Genomic DNA, 22,494 nt, shown 5'->3' with positions numbered 1-22,494 from the left:
ACACCTTCCCCACCTCAGTCCTCCCTCGCTGCAGATGACTTTGCAGTTTTCTTCGATGAGAAAATTGCAGACATCCGCAGCTCCTTCACGTCCACCACCACCCTTCCCCACTCCCCCAGCTCTGTTCCCTCCCCTTGTTTCTCCACTTTCTCTCCCCTCACTGACTCTGATGTTTCCCAGCTCCTACTCTCCCACCGCCCTACCACCTGTGCTCTTGACCCCATCCCTTCCTCTCTCCTCCAGACCATCACACCTGACATCCTCCCATATGTCACCTCCCTCGTGAACTCCTCCTTGTCTTCTGGATGTTTCCCCTCTTCCTTCAAGCTGGCCCACGTCACTCCACTGCTAAAAAAGCCCACTCTGGATCCCTCTGTCATCCAGAGCTACCGTCCTGTCTCCCTTCTCCCTTTCCTATCCAAAACAATTGAACGAGCTGCTTCTAATCAACTCTCCTCTTTTCTCTCCCTGAACAACCTCCTAGACCCCTACCAGTCTGGCTTCAGACCTGGCCACTCGACAGAGACCGCACTCCTCTCGGTCAATGAGTCGCTTCACGCCGCACAAGCAGCCTCCCATTCATCTGTCCTGATCCTCCTAGACCTTTCTGCTGCCTTTGACACCGTCAACCATCCCATCCTCCTGTCCTCCCTGGCAGCTATGGGGATCTGTGGCACAGCACTAGACTGATTGAGTCCTACCTCTCCGGTCGCTCCTTCCAAGTCGCCTGGGCTGGTGCAGTATCAGCACCTCGCCCCCTTGCCACAGGAGTTCCCCAGGGCTCTGTCCTTGGTCCCCTCCTATTCTCCCTGTACACCCAATCTCTTGGTCCTGTAATCTCTGCCCATGGGTTGTCCTATCATTGTTATGCCGATGACACCCAACTCTTTCTCTCCTTCCCGCCCTCTGACACTCAGGTCTCTGCTCGCATCTCTGCTTGCCTGAGGGACATCCAGAGCTGGATGGATAACCACCATCTTAAGCTGAACCCAGGCAAGACGAAGATTATCTTCATCCCTGCTCCATCCTCTAACCTTCTCGACTTTTCTATTTCCCTGGGGGACACTGTGGTGTCATCATCACCCACCGCAAAAAACCTTGGAGTGGTGATGGACAACAGACTGTCCCTCTCCCAGAACATCACGGCGGTGAGTCGAACGTGCAGGTTCTTCCTGTACAACATCCGGAGAATCCGCCCCTTCCTCACCACCTACTCAACCCAGCTCCTGGTTCAAGCGATGGTCCTGTCCCGCTTGCACTACTGCAACTCGCTACTGGCTGGTCTGCCAGCATCCGCCATCAGACCCCTGCAGCTCATCCAGAATGCTGCAGCGCGTCTGGTCTACAACCTCCCCAGACATTCCCATGTCACCCCCCTGCTCACTGACCTCCACTGGCTGCCTGTTATGGCTCGCATCAAATTTAAGTCCTTGGTGCTTGCATACCAGGCAGCTAAGGGGTCAGCACCAGGGTACATTCAGAGGATCATCAGACCCTACACACCAGCCAGACCTCTCCGTTCTGCCACCTCTGGACGCTTGGCACCTCCCCCTCTTCGCGTCTGCACTTCCCGCTCCCGTCTGCTGTCTGTCCTGGCCCCTCGCTGGTGGAATGACCTCCCCGTGACGGTCAGAACAGCAGAGAGTCTCACCACTTTCAAACGCAGACTGAAGACTCATCTCTTCAGGCTGCACCTCTCCCCACCCCTCCCTAGCCTATAGTTCAGCTCACTGTACCTAGCTAGGATAATTTGATTATGTTAGTGTATCTGGCAGGATTGTTTTTGTATGATTAGGTGTGATTCCAGTGCTAGTTTGTACTTGGTAGGATTCTTGCTTGCTGAACAAACTTACTCTACAGGGTTGGAGTCCTGATCGATGTGGTCACTTCTGGCACTACGATCCTTACTTCACTCTAGTGTTTCGTTTGCGCCTCTACATCATGAAACCTATGCACTTGTTGTACGTCGCTCTGGATAAGAGCGTCTGCTAAATGCCTATAATGTAATGTAATGTAATGTTGTACGTCGCTCTGGATAAGAGCGTCTGCCAAATGCCTGTAATGTAATGTAATGTAATGTATTTTCATGACAACTGTACCATAATATTACATCCCCTGGACATGTTTGGTATGGGCGTATTCAGGGAAATTCAAGAAATTGAATGAAATATGTTTCATACCAAATAACATTTAATAAAACATAGTTTTTCCCTGAGTTTCTGAAACTATCACAATGGAATGTCCTCTCTGGTAATCATCTCCTTTTCCCAATTTCCCCACTAATTGTTTTAACAGCAGCCTCCAAATGGTGGGGGCTGAAATTCCAGATTTGATTCGGCCAGGTTAATTTATGGAAATGCCGCCTAGACCAAACGCGGGATTTGGCTTAAAAGGAAGGGAGACAATGCAATCGGGGAAGATCGTAATCGACTTCCCACATTGCACATACTCTGTGCTCTGTGTGTAGCTAGACAAGGAAGATCGTAACCGACGTCCCACACTGCACTGTGTTCTGTGCGTAGCTGAACAGGGAAGATCGCAATCAACTTCCCACACTGCGCAGACTCTGTGATTTTGTGTGTAGCTAAACAGGCTGGGTAAGAACTTTTTACTCTGTTTTAAAACCTTCCATATTTTAAATTGATTGTGAATTTGAAGCTAATGACCTACCTGCCTGTTAAATAAATTCTTCTTATTTTTAACTTGCGTGGTCTTCATGACTCTGATCCATTTTATCTTCTTTTCAGCTGAAATTCCGATTAAATACTCAGGGGGACAATTATGACTAGGATCTACTGATCAGGGGTCTAGTACAGCGAACGTCTTTAGTGAGGTCCTCAAGTTGGATAGGCGACCACGATCTGCTTGCTAACGGGATTGGTGTTGTATTGGTTCTGATGTTTTGGCTTAAGAGGACCCATGGGCGTTATACGCCGGTTCTTGTCAAATTCACCTTAAGGAGCCCGATAGATACACACTGTCCTGGGCTCATAATTATCTATGCACAAAGGAAGGCATGTATTATGGTGGTCAGTCTCCTACCCTCTGGGGCCTTCACCGAACTGAGATTTAACAATAGTGCTAAACCCGGGAGCATATATTGAGGAATGATGGCACAAGATAGAGTCGAGTGTAACCACTCCAAGTTCCACGTATAGTTAAAACCAAATTTTAAATTCTAATTTCATTTGGAGTCAGATTATTACGAGAGTAAACCATAGTGACTGTTACGCTTACTTGCTGTGGTCATGGATATATTTAATGTGTTGTTCCGCGCATTTGTGAGTATTCTGATGCTCCCATTAGAATATTGACAGTCCGGCGACAAGTCAGATATATCTCTGATGACAACATAGCCCCGTTTACGAACGGAGAGTAACAAGAATGTTACTGGTCCGTTTCAGGCCAGTTTTAAGCGGGATATGAAGCAACGCCTTCATATCTGACCTGTGGCAACGGAACCAGTGCATTCTTAAGTATAATTGTGCCCTGTTCTTACAAACAGAGGAAAAATAACTAACATCTCCGGTTTTGAATCACACCAGCCAAGGGAAAACACGCGGTGCCTTCCCCTCCAGCTACAAACCCTCATTGGTCTAGCTGTGAGGTGTTTACACATTGAAATGTTTTTAACTAAAGACAGATTATTGACCTAAACTAAATTTTTCAGTACTCCATGTTGGAAAGAAAACATTCATTAGTCTAAAAAAAGGTTTTTATAAGATTACTAACATTTTAAAGTTTTTAAAAAGAGTTTTAAGTGAAAATTGTTACGCGCCACATGTTTGATATATATAGACAGCAAAATGCTTGAATGGTTTAAAAAATGGATTGGTGAATTTCACAGATTATTGTAAAATGGTGTATTTAAAAATATTTTTTAGCTATCACCTGCACTGACCCCTCGTGTAGGAACAACTGGATGCTTCATGGTATGTTAGCCTCTGTGAATAACATGCTTTCAAATACTTAATAAATGTTTACACAACAACAAGGGACCACAGAAATAGTTGGAGACAATGAAAGTGATTTTATGTATGGTTTCTTCAGGAAACAAGAAGTTGCAATATGCAGTAATTAAAACACAGCATATAATCTCTGTTGAATAACTCTCTTATTTCTGAACGTAGGAGTGTTTTTGCTCATGTAGTAAAATACAAACTATTTATATATTGACTATTGGAATAAAACCAGGGTTTTACATGCAATGCAAAACCTACAGCTATTCTCAACCAATGTTTGATACATGGCACTTTTTAGACCATTTGTCACTTGCATCAATAGCATGTAACCAAAGCAATCAGGTCGTGGAAAAACATGTATATATATTACAAAGTGCTTTACAGAAAGAGAAGACTAAATAAAATGATAACACAAGATAAAACAGGGATACACCATACATATATTCTTATAAAACTTCTCCCCACTCCCTTCCATCCCAGGAATACAATAAAACAATAAAAACAGTAAAATAATAATTTTTAAAAAATAATAAAATAAAACAGACAGGGAATAAAGGAAATAAAACGAAGCTCAATAAAAGGCCTTTTTAAAAAAGTATGTTTTAAGTCGTGATTTAAAGGCTGGAACTGAGGGAGAGTCTCTGATATCCTGTGGGAGTGTGTTCCACACTTTTGGGGCATAAAAACTAAAAGCAACCTGGCCTCCAGTTTTAAAGCAAACTTTTGGGACATAGAGTAGGCCAGCAGAAGATGCAGCATTGCAAAAACCCTGGGCATGCCCAAGTCAACAGTTTGGTTCATCATTAACAAGAAAAAAACAACTGGTGAACTAAATTATGTCAAAAGACCCGGTAGACTGAGGAAGACCACTGTAGTGGATGAGCAGAGAATACTCTCTTTGGTGAAGAAAACCCCCTTGACAACAGCCCAACATATCAAAAACACTCTCCTGGATGCAGGTGTAGATGTGTCAAAGTCATACGTAGAAGACTACACCAGCAGGACTACAGATAAGCCTGAAGAACTGAAAGGCGAGATTACAGTTTGCTAAAAAGCACCTAAAAGAGCCCCAAGAGTTCTGGAACAAAGTCTTGTGGACAGATGAGACAAATATTAACATGTACCAGAGTGATGGAAAGAGGAAAGTGTGGAGAAAAAAAGGAAATGCCCATGATCCAAAGCATACCACCTCATTCGTGAAACATGGTGGAGGGGGTGTTATGGCATGGGCCTGTATGGCTGCCAGTGGAACGGGCTCACTTGTCTTCATCGATGATGTGACTGCAGACAGAAGTAGAACAATTAATTCTGAAGTCTACTGAAATATTTTATCTGCTCAGATAAAACCAAATGCCTCCAAACTCATTGGACAGCACTTCATCATGCAACAAGACAATGACCCGAAACATACTGCTAGAGCAACAAAGGGGTTTTTGACGGCCAAAAAGTGGAAAATCCTTGACTGGCCGAGTCAATCACCGGATCTGAATGCAATTGAACATGCATTTTACAAGCTGAAGAGGAGACTGGCAAGGCAAAAAGTCCCGGAAACAAGCAGGAACTGAAGATGGCTGCAGTACAGGCCTGGCAGAGCAGGGAAGATACCCAGCGTCTGGTGATGTCTATGCGTCGCAGACTTCTAGCAGTCATTGCATGCAAAGGATATGCGAACAAATATTAAAAATGATTACTTTATTCTACAATATGTTAAACTGTCGAATGTTTTTTGATGCCCGAAAATGGGGGTGATTATATACAAAAGGTTCTATAATTTCTAAACGGTTCATCCGATATGTATGAAAATACCCTCAAATTAAAGCTGACAGTCTGCACTTCAACAATTGTCATTGTATCCTTTCAATCTCAAAGTGCTAGAGTACAGAACCAAAATAACAAAAAATGTGTCACTGTCCAATGAATTATGGTGCTCACTGTATATATATATATATATATATATAGAGTTGAGGCCAAATGTTTACATACACCTAGGCTAGAGATATTCAAACTCATATTCAACTCCGCACATTTCATGTTACCATACATTTCTTTTGGCAAGTCAATTAGGGCATCTACTTTGTTCACGTCAGAGGTAATTTTAAAACAATCGTTAGATAGATTGATTTCAGCGTAAATTCTCTATATCAGAATTCCAGTGGGTCAAAAGTTTACATTGACCAAGTTGACAGTCCCTTTAAACAGTCTGATGTAATGACATTTTAGAAGCTTCTGATTGGCCAATTGTCATAATCAGGAGTTAATTGGGAGTTTGTGGCACCTGTGGCTGTATTTAAGGGCCTACCTTTAGAGCCACAGCCTGTTTGCCCTTGATACCATGGGAAAATCCAAGCAACTCAGCCTAGACCTCATTAAAAAAAATTGTGTACCTCCACAAGTCCGGTTCCTCCTTAGGAGCAATTTCCAAACAACTGAAGGTACCACGAGCATCTGTATGCAAACAATTGTATGCAAATATAAAAATCTTGGGACCACACAGACACTGCATCGTTCAGGGCTGAACAAACTTTGGTCTGATAGGTTCAACTGAACTCCAAGACAATAACAAAGGAACTGGTGAAGGAGATGGAGGCATCAGGTGCCAAAGTATCTACATTCACCATTAAGAGAATCCTACATGGCCAGAGTCTAAAAGGCTGTCATGCAAGGAAGAAGCCCCTACTCCAAGACCGGCATAGAAAACTCAGAATGAAGTGTGCAGGTGATCACCAGGACGATGACCTAGCCTTTTGGAGGAGTGTTCTCTGGTCAGATGAAACAAAAATTTAACTGTTTGGCCATAATGATCAGTGCTATGTACGAAGGAAAAAGGATAAGGCTTTAAATCCGAAGAATGCCATCCCAACTGGGAAGCATGGGGGTGTCACCATCATGTTGTGGGGGTGTTTTGCTGGAAAAGGGGCTGGTGCACTTCAGAAAATAGATGGCATCATGTGGAAGGAGGATTATCTAGAAATACAGAAACAACGCCTGAAGACATACCTCCAAAGTTGTAACAAAATGGCTTAAAGACAACAAATTGAAAGTACTGGAGTGGCCATCACAAAGCCCTGACCTGAATCCCATAGCAAATTTGTGGACTGAACTGAAAAAGTGTGTCCGAGCAAGGAGGCCCACAAACCTGACTGAGTTACACCAGTTCTGTCAGGAGGAATGGGCAAAAGTTCCGGCAAAGTATTGTGAGAAGCTTGTGGAAGGCTACCCCAAGCGTTTGATTCAAGTTAAGCAATTCAAAGGCAATGCCACGAAATACTAACAAAGAGTATGTAAACGTTTGACCCACTGAAAATCAGATATAGTACATAAAAGCTTAAATAAATAAAAATAGTCTCTTAGCTATTATTTTGCAAATTATGCAAATTAAGTAGATACCCTAATTGACTTAACACAGGAAATGTATGGTAACATGAAATGTGTGAAGTTGTGAAAAAATTGATTTTGAATGTCTTTAGCCTAGGTGTTTGTAAACTTTTAGCCTCAACTGTACATATATATTAGTAGTCACATTTATAAAGGCATTTCTTTTTGTGTCATCTTATATAACGTTAATTTATTTTACTATTTATTATTATTATTATTATTATTATTATTATTATTAATAAACATATTTGTTTGTTGTTTGAATTGGTAGCAGAACTATTAAGATAAAAGAAAAATAGTTTTATTGAACCATTCCATTTCTCTGAGCATATTTCCAACAGGCACTCTCACTAATATATTTGTGCTTCATAAAACAATGGTATGAGCTATTGATATGGCTCAGTGATGTGGTTAATCTCTAAAAGCTAGAGCATAATGTAAGATAGTATACTCAAATTAACTAAGGGCTTATTAATTAAGGGCCAAATCTTCTGAACAAAATGAGTGGTTGCATAGGTGGTATCTATTGGATAAACCTGTTTAATCTGTTAAAATGGAGGGTAGTGAAGACGACAATCAACTTTGGGTCCGAAGAGTTAATTTCACAGTTAATATAAAAAGCGAAAATTGTAAACACTGTGTGGCCTATGGTATCCTAGATATAGGCAGCAATGCTATCATGAATTTTATTTAAACTACACAATTTTTATATAGCATGCAACCAACCATACTATTTATTGATTATAGTTTAATTTTTAAATCAAGTAGGACCAAAGGTTGTACAAACACCCAGGGAGAGGATGTTATTTCTGTCATAAACATTTGGAGCCTTTTAAAAAAAAAAAAAAGTATGTGGGGGTGTGGAGTGAGATTTTCAAATAAAAGACACACATTTTCAGCTCCAAGAACACGTTTTTTCAGTGACAAAAAGCACACAAGCGCAATGGTTACAGACTCAAGCTGCAAACAAAGACCTGAAACAATGGTGGTTACGGAAGCCGTGAGTTACCGGAACAAAACAGAAATAATTGTAACTACAATCAATTGTATACAAGCACTTATGTTTGCTCTGGAAGCGCCAACAGTAAAAGTTAAGCCTTAAGGTTTAAGTTTGTGAAACACAATTTTTGATTATTTGATTTGAAAGACTCTTTATAGGTGTGGAGCATGCATGTCTACACAAATGCATTTAGGCTTTTTTTGAATTGTTAGTTGTTAGTTGATTCGGTATTGTTTGGATGGTGTTTTATGTGTGGCTTTGTGGTGAAGTGACAATGCTTTGTATATGTGTGTGTGTGTATAAAAGGACTTAATTCATAAATATGACCGGCAATATTGTGTGTTTGTTTGTACAATTTTTGATTATTTTGCTGTCTATACATATCAAACATGACTATATGGCATATAACGTGTGCAATTTGCAAAACCCTTTACGTAAAAATGTAAGTAATCTTATTAAAAAAACTTTTTTTTTTTTTAGAGTCTAATGAATGTGCTTGCAACCCAAGCACATTCATTACATTTCTTTCCTACATGGGGTACTGAAAAATTTAGTTTAGGTCAATAATCTGTCTTTAGTTAAAAACATTTCAATGCAGTCTCCCCAGCGGGAAATTTGAATGGATGGTCCCATATGGTCCCGCTTTACAGGGGGTTAGCCTGCCATTAACCTCAGCAGCCGCTCCGACCCATCACCACAATTAATCAAAAGCACAAGTATTGCTGGGCAAAACTATTGCTTTTAAATACACCATTTTACTAAGATCTGTGTAATTGTTCAATACAATTTAAAAACCATTCAAAAATTTTGTTGTCTATAAATATTAAACACTCCTATATGTCACCTAATGTGTGCAATTTTCCCTTACATTTTTAATCCTTTAAAAGGGTCTTAAGTAATATTATAAAAACATTATATATTTTTTTATACTCTAATGAATAGGCCATGTTTTTTTTCCTACATGGGGTGTTGAAAAAACATTCAAACTTAGTTGAGGTTTGTATCTGTATTCAGAAAAAAATAACAATCCTAATGCACTCTCCAGGCAAAAATGCACTTACCAAATCCTACCATAGAACTATTGGCTGTTCCATCACGTTACACAATATGTCACTACAGCCATCTCGAAATACTAAATGTCACTGGCTTGACATGTCTCTTCGAAACATTGGGGGCGCTGCTCTAACATAATGGTGTCTCCTCCCTAACTCCACCCTGCTTACTGGGACACTCTGGCCATTTAGATTCTTACAACCCTGCTAGAAACATCGACCGGAAGACGCAGGACAATAACCTCCCCCGTGTTCGGAGCAGAAAATCGGCTAAGTAACTAACACACGTGTATCTTTTCTAACTACTTTAGCTTTCTTAAAAACTTCTGTTATACTGCTTTAACACTCCCGATTCGTTTCACAATAATGCTTTTTTTGCACACGTCCTTGCTTTTTCTTTGCAAAACTAGATAAAGTTTTCCCAGTTTTCAGCTTGTTTGTGAATCCTTGCTTTTAAAACTCATTGCTATTATACGTTTACGTAGTTTCATTGCACGTTTCCTTGCTTGCTTTTTCATTCATTTTTCTTCACAAATTTAACAACTATTCCCTGTTTTCAGCTCTTTTGTAAATCATTGCTTTTAAAACTCATCGCTGTTATAACAGTTTAGGTAGTTTCATCGCATGCTTCCTTGCTTGCTTTTTTCATACATTTTTCTTCACCAATTTAACGACTTTTCCTTGTTTTCAGCTCTTTTGCAAATCCTTGTTTTTATTACCCATTGCTATTATAACAGTTTTCATAGTTTCATTGCACACTTCCTTGCTTGCTTGCTTTCCTGAGTTTTGAAGCTTTACTTTGTGTTTTTTGAGAGTTGCCCTGCAAGGCCTTTTGTTCCCTTCTTTAGTTCCGGATTTGTTAAGTAAAGACTTTGTTTCAATTACCGTTTGGAGTTTTAAGTTTTTTCCCCTCACTCTGCGTTTGGGTCCTAACCCCCCACTCCCGTGACATACATATTCTCTCATATTGCTTAATTTACTGCTAAAAAATAAACATGTTTCAAGTTGCACATGTACTTTTCCCCACAAGGAGTTTAGTTACACCAGGCATTCTGGACATTTTGTCGATCAATCATTTTTTTTGACAGAATGTGTCATAGGGGTACCCTATTTAAAGCTTTATAACTCCAGATGTGAACACCACAAAGACTTTAAAAATGGCTTAAAAGAAGCAAGACATTTGTACAATTTACAATACTAACGCAGATTAGTTTATATTCATAATTTTGGAAGAAATAAAGTGCCACAAATGCAATTGTTTTGACAAAAAAACAAAAATAAATTTGCACTTTTTAAGTTTGCAATGAAATACTGAGAGATTGCATATATACAGGAGGTTAAACTATACATGTGCTAGGTCAAAAACTTCTTGACCACAAGTTCATAAAATCTAAGGGTGGATATGTAGAACTACTATAGATGTATGAAGCAAAAACTAAGCAGTGTACCCAGCATCTCCAAATCTATCCAAAATGTCTAAATTATGCATTGCTGTAAATCATAACATATTCACGTATTTCACTACAAATCAACTGTTTTGACTCAAGAAAATCACTGTTGCATAATTTTCAAATGGGAATTACAAGCTTTCAGTCAGTACAGTGGTCTAAAATAGCTAGATGTCCAAAAACATATCCAAAATCTCTCCAAAATTGAATAAAATGCTTTTTGTCCATTATAAAGCATATAAATGAGCCCCTTATGAGGGTTTAAGATGAAACATTGCTATCAGATTTTTAAAAAATGCAAAAATATTGTCACACAATGCGGTACAGTACCTAAATGTGTAATAATTAACTCGTGTGTATTTCTATACTCTGTACTCTCGTATGTTTTCTTGTATGGGGATGAGACAACATGAAAACAATTTTCACCCGTCCACCACGTTTTGGCAATGTTCCAGCTCTGACGTCATCACTGTTGCATGCTTCACAAAAACTATTACACTTCCATCTAACGCTTACATTACAGTGTGAAATATTTACATTATATAACACCACTAACCTATTTAAAGATACTCAATTTAAAAAATAACGTATATAACCGAAATATTTTGAGCGGTAATACTTACATAGCAATGATGAAATCTCCTCTATGTTCAGTAGATGGAGACAGAGACAGTATCAATGATATTGTTCTATTCGCTTCTGTTTTGCTCCAGAAAACGATGTCAGCTAGGTCTATCAGCAAACATATGGCTTAGCTATGTTCAGAAGTCCTCAATAATAATAGTATTTTCCAAGAAATTACGAAATATCCTTGAACTCGTTTCGTTAGGTGCATCGTATTTGTCTGCTAACAGAGTGAATGCGTAAGTGAATGCGATGCTAAGAATATTTTCTGTTACGCTGACCTATAAAACGCTATTCCAAAAGCAGAATTAGACATGTTATACATCGTTAGAAAGCTTATACTCTCGCCTACTGAATAAATGAATTGTCAATCAAGTCAGACTGTACTAAAAAGGGCGACGACGCCGTAAACAACAGGTGTGGTGTTACGCACAGCTATTCTGGAAGATACTCAGGCGTCACAGATGCGCGTATATTTCCCAAACGGATTGTCCAAGACAATATATGACCATGCAGTCTCAAAAGGGACATCTCTACACGTAAAACCAACAGTAAGGTTTTATATTTATTCAATATTTAGTCCCAGATATTGACTGTAGAATGACATGGTATCATTTTAAAAAACTTTTTCTCGTTTATTTCGTTATTCAGTGAGCAGCGTTTTCACTGCTGTATAGGCATATCTTAGGGCTATTGTCGGGTTTATCTTGTTGCTATGACGGAATACAATTTTTTAGTGGTGGAAGAATATTTTTATGAATGCCAAGATAGACAATATTGTCCATTATGTCAAGGGTGGGGGGTGTTTTTTAGATGAGACTGCAGGGAGGGGGTGCGTGTTAAATGAACGACCGGAGCGACAATGGTGGGGCTGCGAAACTCCGTTTTCGGCATAGTTGTCATGTATCGTCTACTAATGAAACTGAAACAACGCGTTTCTGTTTTCATCTCACACTTTGGTTGCAGTAGCACCGAATGTTTGAGTTTAGTAATCTAGGCACGCCGGCCTGCCCACCACTAGGGGTTGTGCGCTAAGAGGTTAACTATGGTTGCAACTTCCATTGGAAGAACCGTTTTTAGATGATTTGGTGTTCTAAAAACCATAACTCATACAAAAGTTTGCAAACACCCTCACAAAGTTGTTGGAACTACTGCCCTCAACCTAGAAGCACAGGGCCTGATTTACCAAGACCTTGCTAAACTTAACCCAACCAATGATTGGTGCAAAAAAAAAAATACACATGAAGGTGGTGTCCATGGGCTGTGGTGTAGCAGAAGGTCCAGAGCACTCTCTGATGAAGTACGCAGTGTTGTCCCTGGTGGGGGGTGGTTTCTGGGTTGTGGTGAGACCAGAGTCGTCCACTGGGCCTTCCTGAATCAGCTGTACTGCTATGGAGCTGGCTCATTTGGCAGTAGCTTGTGACCTATGGTGATATTTTTCCCAAGATGTCTCCACATCTGTTTTACCTCAAACCATGCCTGTTTTGAGCAACAAAGATAAAGGAATTATTGTCTTTTTCCAAGGTACTATCCTTTGAATCACCAAGTGCTCAGTTCAATCATCATTTGGGAATGCTAAATAATCCAAATGCCTAGTGTGTCGATCGTGGACTGCCTCCTTATCCAGCTTGTCCATGACATTAAGCTTCCCAGCAAGTTCTGGCCTCTGTCATCAAGCAGTGACCGTTTCCTGCAATTGACTTGCCCGGGTATTAGGGATTGAGGGAGATGCCACTATTTGTATTTGTATCTGTAGTTGTATTTGTTCAACCAACAAAATTATTTGTATTTGTATTCAGATAAAAAAACCAGATGTGGGTGGCGTAAACAGGAAGTGGGTTGGGTTTAACACAGAAACTGTATTAATTGCCAAAAATCCCAGATTTTTACCATTATCATTACTGGCAATGCTATTGTTGAGATATTAAAGCACATATAAAGCATATATATATAAGCATTATAAATCAAAACTGTCTAACTTGATGCATACATACTCACCTTTCATGTTCACTACAGTTTAACCTTCTCTTTTTTACTTTATTTTTCCCTGGCCCAATTACCCATATAAGCTCACAACAAATTCCAACTTTCTCTTGTCATGTGATCCGAGTTCTTTCTACATATTCCTACATATTCAATCCTACATATGACACACACACATACATACACACAAGTCCGCATACACCACACACTCCAGAATCCCTCCATACAACTTTACCTCTCAATTCCATCCCATTTTTCTACTTTTCTTTAAATGATAAATGATCTTTTTTTCTTGCTCAATCCCTGTTGTTGTTGGTTTTTTTAATTTTTAAAAATTTTTTAAAGTAGCAATGCTGGCATTATTTTATTTTTCTGTTTTCTTTTCCGTTTGCTCGGTTTTTTTTCTTTTTTTTGTTCATTTTTGAACATGATTTTTACTTCTCTTTAGTGTGGATTTGCTGCATTTATGTGTTAATATTCTATCTGTCTCTGAGGCACTCAGAAATGTTCATTCTCTGCTAAGCTGAGCAATGGATTGGAATATGTGTCTGACGTAGTGTTGCACGGTATACCAAAACTTCAGCACTTTCTCGGTACTTAAAAAAAAAAGAAAAAGAAACGGTTCGGTATTAGAATATTCCGACGTTCGGTAGTTTTGAGTCAAATGTAAAAGCCAGGGAAATTTGTCTCCCGCATTACTGATCGAGAGGATGAAAAGTGTAATTTGTCAGAATCGTCGCTAGATGGCAGTAGCAACTAAGGTTGCCAAGTGAGGTGACGTGCGCTTGTGCATTCACTTCACTGATACAGCGCAAGCTTCGACTCAGTTGACTTCAGTAGCAATAGGTGTTCTAATTTGTAAATATTTTATTATAGGAAGATGCTGTATTGTTATTAAAATATGCTGTTTTTAGATCTATTTAAAAGTGAAAGACCTGTTTAAAGATTATTTAGTTTACAATTGTTACATTTTTTAAATATATTTAATATATTTTTCTATTGTTTAGTGTTGTAACACTATAGGCCTATGCTTATTAATATGTTGAACAGGCTTCAACTTAAAGGTTGTTAATAAACCAGGTTTTTAATAAACTGTGAATTCGAAAATGAGGTCAACCCTTGTGGACATTACGTTTCTGATCTATTACGGTAATTTCAGTATCGTTAGGTACCGAGTATTGAATCAGTATTGCTTCAGTATCGAGTATCGTGATACTAAACCTGGTATCGGTATCAAAGTCAAAATTTTGGTATCATGACAACACTAGTGTGACACTTTTCTTAGTTGCGGCATAGTAAAGGCCTTTACGGGAAGCGGCCAGGACACATCCATGGCGACGCAACTAAGTCATCCGACAGTGTCTCTTAGCACAAAATTTTTATAAATTATACATTTTTTTAATAAGTCATCAATTTTTTATACAATCATCATGATATTCAGTAGATATGTTGGGTGAAGGTATATGATCATGAGGACAAAGCCATTTTAAAATTGCTCCATAGGGGGCGCGATGGTACCAATGCTTGGACCCCTCTCAACGCCACTTGCGGCTTTAATTATATTTTTCCTTTCCTATTCTTTTTCTACTTCTTTTTTATTATTTTTTGTTATTTTTCTTTCTTTATTTTCTCTTTTCTGTATCAACACACACTCCTCCCTATAACCCTACTTAGTTCCCCTCCAACTCCAATCACTTAACCCCAAACTGAACGAACTGTTTGTCTTCATATTTCTGTCAACTGCAAAATATCTGTAATGTATGTTTTTCATAATGTCTTAAAGTGTATGTTCCTCAAATGACTGTAATGTTCATATTTATGTTAATGTCTGTTTGTTTGTCTGTTAAGCAAATTAAGGAAAAAAAATACCTAAAAAAATAAATCAAAACATAATTACTCATTCTTACTCTGAACTGCATAGTACTGCATGAACCCCACCACCACCCCTACCTGAGGGACACTGAAGTCAATTATGGTAAATGGTAAATCGACTGCATTTATATAGCGCTTTTATCCAAAGTGCTTTACAATTGATGCCTCTCATTCGCCAGAGCAGTTAGGGGTTAGGTGTCTTGCTCAAGGACACTTTTACACGCCCAGGGTTGGGTTTGAACCGGCAACCCTCCGACTGCCAGACAATCGGTCGTACCTCCTGAGCTATGTCGCCCCCGCCCCAATTATAAACTGAAAAATGCTTTCAAAATTTAAAAAAATAGTTCCTCGTCTTCATTATTAACTACTGTATGTCATGAATCCCTAATGAAATTTTAAAAAACTATAGAGTGTAAGGCTAAAATGTTTTGTTGTTTTTTGTTTGTTAATACTTTTTTCCCACTTTTTTCCCTACTTTTTTTTTACCTGTATGTTTGATTTGCATACGCTTCAGTAAATTAAAGAAAAAAAAATCTAACATCTTCAGCTATTACGTTTCACTCAAACTTCCCCAAGTTGTAATTTGAAAAGACAAGGTCCTGCACATGAGCTGGGCGCAGTCTACAATGGGGAGACACAACATCCCTTACTATACTGAAAAGTTGCTTGAAACACATGTTGGGGGGCAGGTCAGACATTTTAGAGCCTCATGAGCCAGTGCTGGGTGTACCATTAGCCAACAACCTGTCTCTGTAATGTTTTAACTCTAGAAAGGCCACGTTTTATACAATGTACTACTGCTACACTGATAGCCAGCCATGTAAGATGTTTCATAGAGATTACGAGACCGTATATTGCAACACTATTTTCTTGAAATAAAGGACACAACTGAATCATTTTCAACATTTGTATTTCTAAATTATAGCAGTTTTTTTTATAAAGGCTTAGGGAAAATGTATCGAGGCATATTACAGGAACACTGTGAAAAGCACTAAAATGTGCATGACAAAACACAACTGGAAAAGTGCAATATATTTGGTCATTCAGCACATTTCTCCCTCCCTTCTCCTGGGAGTGCACTTTTATATAGCCTATGCACCATCGCCCTCCTCTTATCAGTTACACAAAGAATGCACAGTTTTGTTGCTTTGCTGGAACCGCACGCACACACATTAGTTCCAAGCCCCCCACCCTAAAGGCTTTATCAACTTCATCAAAATTGTATACGCATAATTAGTTTCAATGGTGCTTTATTAGGAAATTCTTATCAAAGCACTGGTCATTCAATTGTTGAATAGCGTGCTGGAGTAGACAGCAACAAGTTCGCACCTGTGTAAAAGCACCTGTTGTCTATTGTCTGGCAGGAGATTTGTGAGGAAAACGACACAAACTGTATTTCTTTACTGAGTTTTTTTTTCTAATATTAAAAATGCAGTTATTCAAAGCCTAAATATTTAGAAAATATTTGTGTGCTAGAACCTACATATAAAATATATTTTACGTGATTTAATTTAATAATAATTGTTGATGATTTTAGACAAGGACTGGCCTATCTAAAAGCTCAACATGTACTTATGAATTTATGTTGGTGAAATGTTCCATGATCTTATTATCAAACGATTCATTAATTAAATCTCTTTATGAGATGAAACATGAATGAGGTAATTCAGTTCAGCTATTGAATACCTTTAAAAAGCAAAGAAGTTTTAACTTTATGTCTAACAAGAGAGGTGTAGGTTTCAACTGTCAGGCCTCGATAACCATTATCTATAGAGATATTAAGCGATTTCAATCAGTAATTTTCAATCAGTGATTTCAATGAAATGTCACATAATGCATTCCAACTTAAACTCCATAGAAAAACAGACCCTCAGTGATTTTAATTGTCCAAAGGCATTCCTTTTCCTGTCTGGGAGGGGAGGGGCGGAGAAAGAATGAAGAGATAGAACAGAGCAAGTTTTCCAGATCAAATCATAAAGGCGATAAACTGAAAACTAGATACGTATCCGATAGTCAAAAGAGGATAACGACAGCTTTGATTCTCTGGAGAAGGTGGATGCCTATGAACACAGATAAGATTTCCCCCTGATATGAAAGTATTACTGTGCAAAATATTTTGGTTATATACATTATTTTTAAAACTGAGTGTCTTTAAATGGGTTAGCACTATTTTCTAATGAGAACATTTCACATTGTAGTGCAAGTGTTCATTGGAAGCTCAGTCAGATTGTTTCATGCACCGATTTGATGTGAATATCCACAACTTTTCTGACAGTGAAATATTATTTTATTATTTAATAGTTTATGTCCTCCCATCACAGATGCAACAAAACATTACATACTGTACAGTATAGAGTATAGTATGTAAAAACATATGAGAATGAATGATTACACATTTAGGTATCTTTACCACAGTGTGTCACAATGTTTTTGCATTATTTTTCAATGTGATATCAATGTTTCATCTTAAACATCATAAGGGGAAAATTAACATGATTTATAATAGACAAAACACACTTCATTGATTTTTGGAGAGGTTTTGGGCCCCTGCATTGATGCATAGATGGTAATTCCCACTTGAAAGCTATGCAAAAGTGAGTATCTTGGTTTAGAACAGTTGATTTGTCAAATACATGATGATGTTGTGATTTACAGCAATGCACAATTGCCATTTTGGATATATTTGGAGACACTAAGGGACACCAGGGTACACCACTTACTTTTTGCTTCATATGTCTTTATTATTTCTGCATACCACCCTTTTGCACACTTGTAGGCAAGGAGTTTATGATCCAGGACGTGTACAGTCTTATTTGTTTAATAAATGGGGTATTTATTACAAACTAAAAAAGAACAACTTCATTTTTGCATTTCGCCAAGATAATTGCATTTGTGGCACTTTGTTTCTACCTAAATTATGAATATAAACTAATCTAAGTAAGTATTGTAAATGGAAAAAATAGTTAAAAAAAACAGAGTCTAGCCAGAACTCCATCTCCAGGATGAAAAGAATAATAGGCTTTCTCCACTCTCTTAGGAGTACACCAATTTGTCACCCTCCTGTTCGGGTTGCATGGGGCACACGCTACCTTCCAGCGGCTAATGGACCGGCTTTTAAGACCGCACGCTGCATATGCCGCTGCTTATTTAGATGACATAATTATTCATTGTAACGATTGGCCGAGGCATATGCAGCATTTGCGAGATGTCCTGAAGATGCTGCGAATGGTGGGACTAACTGCATACCCGGGGAAGTGTGCAATGGAGGTATGGTATCTGGGGTTCCTCTTGGGGCGGGGACGAGTCAACCCATTAGTGGATAAAACTGCTGCTATAGCTGCTTTTCCCCAACCCAAGTCTAAAAAAACAAGTGAGATCATTCTTGGGATTTGCAAATTATTACCGAAGATTTATTCCAGATTTTTCAAGTCTTGCGGGTCCCTTAACCACTCAAAAAGGAGCTCCTGATCTAGCCCAACGGACGGAGCAGTGCCAGGCGGTGTTTTTGAGAATAAAAGGGTGTTTGTGTTTCAGTCTTCTGTTGATTAGCCCTGACTTTGATAAATCTTTCCTCCTGCAGACTGATGTATCGGATAGAGGACTGGGGGCAGTGTTATCCCAGGAGGTGGATGGGGAGGAGCGACCGGTGCTCTACATCAGCCACAAGCTCAGCCCCAGGGAGAGTTGGTACAATACCATCTCGCTATAAAGTGGGCTGTGCTGACTCTCCAGTACTACCTCCTGGGTAGATCCTTTGTCCTCTATTCAGATCATGTCCCTCTTCAATGGCTGCATAAAATGAAAAGTATTTAAAGTGTGCTCTTTTCCCAGTAGGCAACTGTGACCTAAGAATTCGTAGTTCGAGTGAGAGAGAAAGAGAGAGAGAGAGCTGCACCAATGGAGAAGCTGCTGTGGGACTGTTTGTTTGTTTTGTCTTTGTTATTTTAGTTTGTTATTTTTACCTGGATCCTGTAAGGGTGAAGGGCAAGGACGTTTTGTTTTGTTTGTAAAGAATCGCACTCTCGCCCTAATAAACCTTTCTATAAAGTTCCAGAATTCCCATATCTCCCTGTGTCCAACTCTTCTGTCAACGAAAGGGGTGTGTCGCAGTGCGTGACAATGATGTAATGGAGGTGGAAGATGGTAGCATTCCTCCACCCACATTGGGCAGCGCTTCATCCTGCAGCAAGACAGTGACCTCAAACATACTGCCAAAGTAACAAAACTATTCATCAATGGGAAAAAGTGGAAAGTTTTGTACTGGCCAAGTCAGTCACCAGTTTTTAAACCAATTGAGCAAGCATTTCACTTGCTGAAGAGGAAATTTAAGACAGGAACCCCTCGAAACAAAGATCAAGTGAAGGCCTGGAAAGGTTTTATGAGATTTTTGTGCATTTTTGATGCAGTTATTGCATTTTAGTGTTTGCCATCATGGTTGTAGGGGACATGCCGCTACTTGTCATAGTGAGCCACCAAAATGTAGAAGATATAGGCCTACATCAATATCCTCACATGTGGTGCCAACATATAATAATCAGTCTTATAAATTAAGTATACAAACTATAAATTGGCAATTTAAATTAATAATTAAATTAATTATTACAATTACACATTAACAGTCAATCTTAACCAAATCATAATATCATACATTCAGCTAATACTAAATTAATATGAATGATTTAGCAAAGAGGCAAAGGTATTCTATTAGCCTAAGTTCTTTTGATTAGCAGCACCTGAATCAATTCAGCACAAGATTAATATCAATACAGACAACTGTGTAAATATAATAAAATTTATTAAACACAAAGTACCAAAAAGGGCAAAGCACAATTTACTACAATGATATAATAAACTATGTGAGTGCACGTGTGTGGGTGTTGTGTGTGCGAGGAGTGTTGTATGTTGTGGGTGAGTGCATGTGTGCATATGTTTTCCTGTGTGGGGGCTGTGTACCGTGGACACGTGTTCACGGAGAACAAAGGAACAAAATGGAGTGTGTGAATGGAGGGTTTTTTGAAACTAGACGAAGCTAGTGAAAAAACAATGGCGCATGATGCGTACCAAACAAATACAGGGTAACTGAATAGCTATCTATGTGTGTTTTTCAACATCCTGCTGTGTTATGACCAGTTGTTAGTAAATCACATGTGGGAGCTGTTCCATGCGTGATATATGAAAACTAACAGTGCGTTGGATGGCTTAGAGCCAACCGAACATACAGAACGTTCACATTTATCATTAAAACACAATAACAGTTAGCATCATCATGTACATTTAGTCATAAATTACTATAATCAGTCTCTTGCTAATAAATGCTATGCCCAGAGTTACCGCCTTACTTTAGTCCTTTGGTTCCATTGCCGGAAATGATTCCTGGTTTTCAGTGCAAGTGCCAGTCACCCTTTTCTGGTTCCAAAACACGTAGCCTGGTCCTTGTCGCAGGTCACTTTCCTTGTGGGACTTACTCAGGATGCGTCGGTCATGCCTGACTTTCCTGGTTGTTCGATTGCCGCTAATCAGAGGAGCGCTTCAAGGCGGTTCGTTCCTCCCGCTGCTGGTAGCCAAGGGTATACGTGCCTTGCTCCATTGCAGGGCTTGCAAACTCTTCCTGGCATGTGGACATGTGGACACGAGAGGGAGACGGGAGAAGGGTGGCGAGTCCAGGGAGAGGAAAATGGAACAGAGAACGTGAAACAACGGCAACCTCCATTTTATTGAAGGTTGCGCGTTTCAAATTTACAGTAAGCCAATACTGTAACAGAAAAGCTGTGGTAGGAGGCGTGGTTAAATGAGTCCCTTGGAGGTGGACATATGGGATTTGTAGTTCTATGTGTTTTGTAGTCCATGGTACCTACATGGTCTTGCTGCAAGACGAAGCGCCGGTTCGTAGATTTGATGCTATTATGGAATTTTAGGGCTACACAACCAAATATTACACTTTATTGCTAAAATTTACTTTTAGGTTCATCCATTAACTGACATTTGGACAGCTGAAAATGTGAGGACTCAACACAAAAACAGCCGTTTCTGTAAAATGCTAAAACATATACAGTATGCATATGTGTATGCATTGTATCTTTTGATCTCAAATCCAAATATATAGCAAAATACTTTAAACTGTTCTTTGTTCTTTCGTTAGCAAATTAGTTTGTTCCCCATTGTTACGTTCAAATGTAACAGCCAATAGTGTTTTCTTTACTTTTTTCCACTTAAAATAAAAAACAAGCAAAATCTATATTATTTACATTGTTCTTCACCATACAGCAAAACTTTAAAAAAAGCTTTGCCTGTTTATGTTCAGTCCTGTGGATATACATTTCTTTGTCTTGTTTGCGTTTGTTTGAACACATTTATGGTTGCACAAATAAACTAGACTAAACCACAAATAATAATATACATTCACCTCATTAAAAAAACTTGCTTTTAGCACTTCTAATGGTCCAATTTGGAACCTTAAAAACAAAATAAATAAAAAATTTGTGGAGTTCCAGAGGGTACAATAGAATTAGCTTCAGAATTAGCTTCTGGGAGTGGAATATGGCAGGGAAAATAGATAATGCACAGTGAGCCTCTGTGTGTAAAACTGTGTGTAAATTTATGCAAACTAACAAATTCTGCTGGATTTGTCACATGCTCATAGACACAAAGGTTGATAAATACCGATCGATCATAACTGAAAAGCATGGTCACAGAACTTAATTGCATAAATTGAAGCCCCTAAAATACCATATAAGGAGCTTGGAATTCCATTGAAGGCAATTTAAAGAGATGGCCGAGAAAAGATAAATAATTCTCTGAAGCGGATACTGAAGTGCTGTTAATGGAAGTACAAGCCAAAAACATATTTTATTCAGTAGTGTAAGCAGTGGAGTGTCAGAGCTGGGAAAGGCTAGTTGCCTCCGAGTTGCTGCCTCTAAGTTGCAAAAACAAACAACATGCTTTTTTTTTTGCTGTTTATGCTTACAGAATGCCGGGAAAAAAACCCCAGAGGGTTTGTACCTAGGGAGGACATGGAGAGGGTTCCATATTTGGCGATTAGTATTTTTAATCAAAATAAAAGACAAATTAATGGAATAATAAAAGCACAATGCACAAAACCACAAAAAAAGTGTTTTGTTTTTTTTTAAATTCACACAATGCAAACAGAGCACTCCTGAAATCTGGCTTTGTCCAGTGTC

General features: G+C 38.9%; 1 protein-coding gene across 10 annotated transcripts in view; it reads right to left on the bottom strand.

Annotated features, from left to right (window-relative positions):
* Positions 1-22,494, bottom strand: part of LOC118206456 (brother of CDO) — a 374,202-nt gene that overhangs the window by 7,645 nt on the left and 344,063 nt on the right. Inside the window, exon 15 of one of the 10 annotated variants that reach the window (XM_035379216.1) lies at positions 5,209-5,243. The exons of 8 other annotated variants lie outside the window; for them this stretch is intronic. In XM_035379216.1, the coding sequence (XP_035235107.1) occupies positions 5,229-5,243 (15 nt within the window). In that variant the 3' untranslated portion in view covers positions 5,209-5,228. Of the gene's footprint in view, positions 1-5,208; positions 5,244-20,139; positions 20,925-22,494 lie in introns of those variants that run through there. One more of the 10 variants, XM_035379213.1, reaches the window with a different exon arrangement.

This window comes from Anguilla anguilla, chromosome 10 (genome assembly GCF_013347855.1).
Source record: "Anguilla anguilla isolate fAngAng1 chromosome 10, fAngAng1.pri, whole genome shotgun sequence".
Taxonomy (NCBI): Eukaryota; Metazoa; Chordata; class Actinopteri; order Anguilliformes; family Anguillidae; genus Anguilla; species Anguilla anguilla.
Note: the sequence above shows the minus strand (reverse complement) of the source record. Positions and strands in the feature narration are given on the sequence as shown.